The sequence below is a fragment of the Barbatula barbatula genome (genome assembly GCF_947034865.1).
Source record: "Barbatula barbatula genome assembly, chromosome: 4".
In the NCBI taxonomy this organism is placed as follows: domain Eukaryota; kingdom Metazoa; phylum Chordata; class Actinopteri; order Cypriniformes; family Nemacheilidae; genus Barbatula; species Barbatula barbatula.
The window spans coordinates 2,700,675-2,706,326 of record NC_136768.1 but is presented as its reverse complement, the minus strand read 5'-3'; the positions used below and the strand labels follow the sequence as shown (position 1 = coordinate 2,706,326).

The 5,652-nt window shown below is 42.6% G+C and overlaps 1 protein-coding gene across 1 annotated transcript; it reads left to right on the top strand.

The window, feature by feature from the left end:
- The first annotated feature begins 632 nt into the window (after positions 1-632).
- ppp1r3aa (protein phosphatase 1, regulatory subunit 3Aa) lies at positions 633-5,000 on the top strand. Its single transcript, XM_079455309.1, has 4 exons — positions 633-1,453; positions 2,379-2,419; positions 2,487-2,587; positions 3,364-5,000. The coding sequence occupies exons 1-4, from the start codon at positions 714-716 to the stop codon at positions 4,774-4,776; spliced, it is 2,295 nt and encodes a 764-aa protein (XP_079311435.1). The 5' UTR covers positions 633-713; the 3' UTR covers positions 4,777-5,000.
- The last annotated feature ends 652 nt before the right edge of the window (positions 5,001-5,652 follow it).

Below are 5,652 nucleotides of genomic sequence, written 5' to 3'. Positions count from 1 at the left end.
GTGTGGTTTCACGGTCATGTTTCTGAGGTTGATGAAGGTCTGATGGAGTTCTCTGTTAACTTTCATTTAAGTATAAACTTCGTCTGAGATGTTTCAAAACAGAAAGAAATGAGAGAAATGATCAAATAAATGAAATTGTGTCGGTGTAAAATGAATCTAGAGGTCAAATAATGTGGATTTGAAATCTTCATATGTCAGAGACTTTGGAAAAGTTTCCATTTGCTCTCTGTTTAATCTCTTTGATGTTTAGACTAATTTGTGATTTCCTTTTCTTATGGGTTCTTACCCAACGACCAACAAAATATGATGACATGCTAATGTTTTAAAGGACGTAATTCACAATATAATCCTAATTTAGGACCTTGTTAAAGTTAACCACATGAGAAAACAAGTATTTGTGCAATCGGCACAACCTTTCAGGATAGTGACAACTTGTCCACGCGACGACAACATTCTTCTAGGCTACATAATTTATGAGTTCGTTCAATAACGCTTCAGGTTTAAAAGAGTTCACATCAGCGTTCCCCACGTCGACCACGCAAGCCTGGTTTGGAAGCTCTTGGCTCTATTTTTAAGCCTGGCAACAGCACAATGTTTAGCTGCAACCTGATGCTGTGCGTCTAGTCACACTGCATTCGACTTGGTCCACGCAGGCAGAAGGGCTAGAGTCCTCCGTGGTGTCCAACCTGGAGTCCTCCACCCGCGGAGACTGGATGAGACAACAAGAAAAAGACACGATGGCGGACCAGACTCTGGAAAGAAGTTTTGAGGATGAATCCGACGAGGTGGAATCTGAGCCTCCTCCCGCAGCCGTCCGGAGAAAGGTGTCATTCGCTGACGCCTTCGGTCTGGACCTGGTCTCTGTGAAGGAGTTCGACAACCGAGATTCATCAGCGTCGAATGATTCGGTGGCATTACTGGGAGCAGAAGCAGAACGCAAAGTGGTTAAAGAATTCTACCTGTCTTGTCTCTTCGCTCCTCCTACTTCTGACCACGAGCTGGAGATGAGACTTCAGGACCAGACGTTGGAGCTGGAGAGCATCGAGCTTCTCCCTGGATCCACCACTCTCCGGGGAATCATCCGCGTTCTCAACCTCTGCTTTCACAAGGCCGTCTATGTGCACACCACGCTGGACGGTTGGAAGAGCCACTTCGACCTGATGGCAGAGTACGTGCCCGGGTCCAGTGACAGAGAGACGGACCGATTCTCCTTCCTGCTCATGTTGACGCCTCCTTTGGAGGCCGAAGGGACACGGGTGGAGTTCTGCCTGCGGTACGAGAGCGCCGTAGGAACCTTCTGGGGCAACAACAGAGGGATGAACTATGTTCTCTTCTGCCACCAGAGACGGAGGGCTGATGCGAAAGAGAAAGGGAGAGAGGAGGAGAGAGACAAAGACAAATTGTTAGATGAGAATAACCAAAGAGGAATCAGGAGCTGCCTTAAGACAATCAGGTCGGAAATGTTGCAAAATGCAAATATTATACAACCTGATGCAGTCAGAACAAATAGTTTTAAGTACATGTTTGAGGTCTTACAAACCCTCAATACTTACTAAACTGTGTCAGGTAATTTAATCTGAAATTGATTGTGCCACGGACATGAATCATGAATGAAACATTGTGCACCATGTTGGAAAGAAACATGCTTTTGCTTTCTGAGCAACAGGGCCTTCAATATTTGGCTGGCAAATGGTATAAAAAAACTATAACAGACTTGCATTCAAAGAGATAGAATGAGGTTGTCATATTCTGGGAGCACATATAGATGGTTCCAGAATATCGTGAGTGTGAGACATGGGGTTGGACATTTAAGACTCGAGACGGAAAGTCATTCCTTACCAAGCGACCACAATATTTAGGTTTATTCAATAAGCAGATGCTTTTATGCAAAGTGACTTACAACTAAGAGAGCATCGACATTTTGTCAATGAGCCAACCTTAAGTGCAGTTACCAACCTATGTTTACATGTAGAGTTGAAAACTTTAGAGACAACTTAGCAACGTTCCAGCAATTCCATAGCAACCGTATATGAGATCATGTCTGTGACTTTAACATGGACTTTGAAAAGTCTAGTTTAGCTTTTTTCAAACTGTAAAAAATCCAGTAAAAGAAATGGCAAATACTGTACAGTTATTTTAGTTTTTTTTCTTGCAGTCATTCTCTATAAGTTTACGGGTCATTTTTGAAAAGTGTTTAAAAAATATGTGAACTATCTATTTTACCGTGCGGACCGCACAGCATGAATTACAGTTCGGGTACTGTTAGTTAAAGTAAACAAGCCAAACATCCCAGCTTGAATGTTGACAGCATGTTTGTGCAGACATATGTGTGTGATTAAATGTCCTAAAGTAAAGTAAATGTCCTGCTTTATTTACAGTAAAAAGATCTGTATGGAAGAGTCGCCCGCAGAGATCTCAGGTGAGTCTCGTCGTTGGACATCTGGTATCGAGGAAATGTGATTCTGATAGGTTTGTTTCTTTTCCAGATCAAGTCACACAGTGGGTTGGGAGTAATAAGGAGGGCATGGCTGACAAAGATGCGAAAATGACTTCTCCCAAATCGCTTCAGGACTGTTGCAGACCTCTGGTATGATTAACAAGCTCTCGGTCATTCACACACACAACACACGAGTGGATTTACCCAAAAAAGAAACTCTTCCATCATTTAGTATCTCCTAAATTCTCTGAAACCTTTGTCTTTATATTGCAAGTTTAATAGAGCAGTCTGTATAGAATTGAAACATTTCAGAAGATTTATTATCAGTCCTAATCTGCTAGTCAAAAATTACTCTAATTTATAACTTTATTTCACAACATTGTTTTATAATTTTCTCAGTATCATGGTAAAGTGAATAATAATAATATAATAATGATGATACTGGTAATTTTACTTGTAAAATAATACCATTATTATTATTTTTATCATTATTGTTATTAATAATACAAATAATTATCATTAATAATAATCATTGTTATTATTAATTGACATGTCATAAGGGGAATTACATGATGACATAATAAAGATTTTGGGTTGATCTTTGACTTTAACAGCCCAGAATTCCATGAACAATTGATGACTTTAATGTAAAGTGATAAACATGTAAAGAATCTGATGTGTCGCTCTTGTGACGCACATGCTGACAATTCTGAACTCTTGTGATCCATGTTAAGTTCAAACAGCTGTTAATGTCACAAGCCGTACAGTACAGCCTGGCTCATGCCACACGTCGCCTACAATCGATCACATTTATAGATATGAACTTTCTCACTGAGTTTGGTGATAAAATAAATATCAATGGGTTTAAGCTGTGATCTCATGACCAGCTAAGATTCTTCTGTATGCCTCGTCTCTTTGATTGACAGATGGATCGGCGGAGGAAACGTCGAGCTGCCCGATTGGCCTGCGCGCAGGACTATTTCTCTCAGAAAGAAATGGAACTGCAGATGGTAGAAATTGGTAAAAGTACAACAGATTGGTCCATGTCCAACCCAAAGTTGAGTATACAGAATAAAGACAACCAACAAGGACACGGTGTGGACACGCCCCCTAGAATATTGCACGTGGATCATTTGGATTCTATGGACCGGGGTGGTAACGCAAGATCATCCACCTGTGCCAAACCACATGATGTGTGCAATGGAATAAGCGTGGCGAATGATACGGATGAAGATCAAACCAAATCGGCTTGTGAGGCCTGGGAGGATTTTCTGAGCGGCACTGATACAACAAACGCTCAAGACGACACGCAGGACCAAGAGCGTATTTCTACCGTTGGCCAATCGGAATCAGACAGCGCCGTAACACCATCGGTGGGAGAAGAGCTTTCAAACGCACACAAGGGGGTTGAAGAAGAGACGTCTCAATCCGGTTGTAAAGGATCGGTTGATTCAAGCACCATACTTCACCCTACAGAGACACCAAAGTACTCCGTCACCGGCCCCTCTGAAGGGCAAGTTCCAGAACACCAGCTTTGGGAAGAGCCAAGGGTCACGCTTACAACACATTCAGATCATGGATGGGAGCCAGAGGCGGCGGAGATAGAGTCGGGGGCGTCTGGCAACAGCAAAGAAATCTTCTCAGGCCCAGGGGAGGAGGCTGAAAACGCACCTGACACCACGACTCAGAATTCCAAAGGCGGAGATGGAATCTCACCTGAAGAATTCACAGGCCGCTCCGACACCTCAAAGGTTAAAGAAAACACACACGGAGCGGTCAGCGACACCCTGACATTTACAGGGATCAGAGACGAGCCGCTCGCTGATAGACAGACCGAGGGATCTTCAGAAAAGGAGGATCTAAATAAAGCCAGCGGGCTCGAGAAGAAAGACAGCGGGGAGACGAAAATGATTAGAAAAGAACGAGACGAAAGAATAGATCAGAGTGTGAGATCACGGTGTGAGACTTTCTTACTCAATGAGAGCGATTTATGCAAATCAAGCCCAAAAGACAATACAGAACAGAAAGAGGAAGAGAGATGTTTTGAGCCCGTCGGTGACCATCAGGGCTTGGACGCTGAAGATGAACACCCCACATTACCCAGAATTCATCTGTCTTTGATGGGCGGCAACAGCAGGAAATTGTCATGGTGGGGGGACATCTGGTCTTTGGGTCATGTGACCAGAGCTCTTGTGTATTCTGTCGTTCTGTTGATGATCTTTGTAACCACTTATCTGTGCGATTTACCGACTTGTTTGGCCTTCTATCTGTTTTCGCTGTGCTGGTGGTACAGTCAGGGTGCGAAACAACGTCTGGATGGGGCTATCGATGTGGACTGATGCAGTCTTGTCAAATGAAGGGCCCAACATCGCTTTGAAAATCAGATTTTAAAGGCATTTATCACTCTGTTGCTTTTCAGGTGTGCACAAATAAAACTAGCTTAAAGTACATTCAAAGTTGAATCATAACTCGTATTAAACTCAACGTTTTGTTGTGTTTTTAGCCTTGTGTAATCGCTGGTAATAAATGAGAAATGTTAAGTTTGTGCTATTAAAGAAATGACAAAAAAAGGAAAATACTTGTGGTTGATATAAAGGGACGATTCACCCGAAAAAAAAACATTACCCCTCGACCTCATGTCAAACCTAATTGACTCTCTTTCCTCTTCAGAACATGAAAGGAGATATTTTGAAGAACATCGGTATTGTGACCCCCATTGACTTCTACTGTATGGACACAAATCCACTATTTCTCAAAGTATCTTCTTTTGTGTCATATACAGTTACACGAGAGTGAATAAATGATGACAGAATTATCCCTTGTCTGTGTGTGCTGTAACAGGAATGTATGACGCAGAGAGCATGTCTCTTTGGGGACGTCTGTGATGGACGTGACATTTCCTGCAAATCCCGTCATATGCACGTTCCTGAATAGAGAGTCGAAACTGGTCCGATCTATGAATGCAAGTCTGATACAGTTTTTAAAAACAAACACATGACACAGATGATACAGTAGGACATTTGCACCTTCTCCGGACTATGAAAGCACATACCTGTTCATTCAGGTGAGTATCGGCCTGTGTTAGTTTTGCATTCTTTAAGGCTTGGACCGATACACAGTCTGATCTGTGTGTACGTGCGTTATTGTGTGTGTGTTTGAAATAGAGCCGTTCTTCTTGTGTCACCGCAGTCATATGATCCGCTCTCCCGTGACTG

Coding starts and splice junctions, on each gene's coding strand:
- ppp1r3aa (XM_079455309.1), top strand. CDS start 714: ATGAGACAACAAGAAAAAGACACGATGGCGGACCAGACTCTGGAAAGA. Junction 1,454..2,378: donor AGCTGCCTTAAGACAATCAG/GTCGGAAATGTT, acceptor CTTTATTTACAG/TAAAAAGATCTGTATGGAAG. Junction 2,588..3,363: donor AGGACTGTTGCAGACCTCTG/GTATGATTAACA, acceptor TTTGATTGACAG/ATGGATCGGCGGAGGAAACG.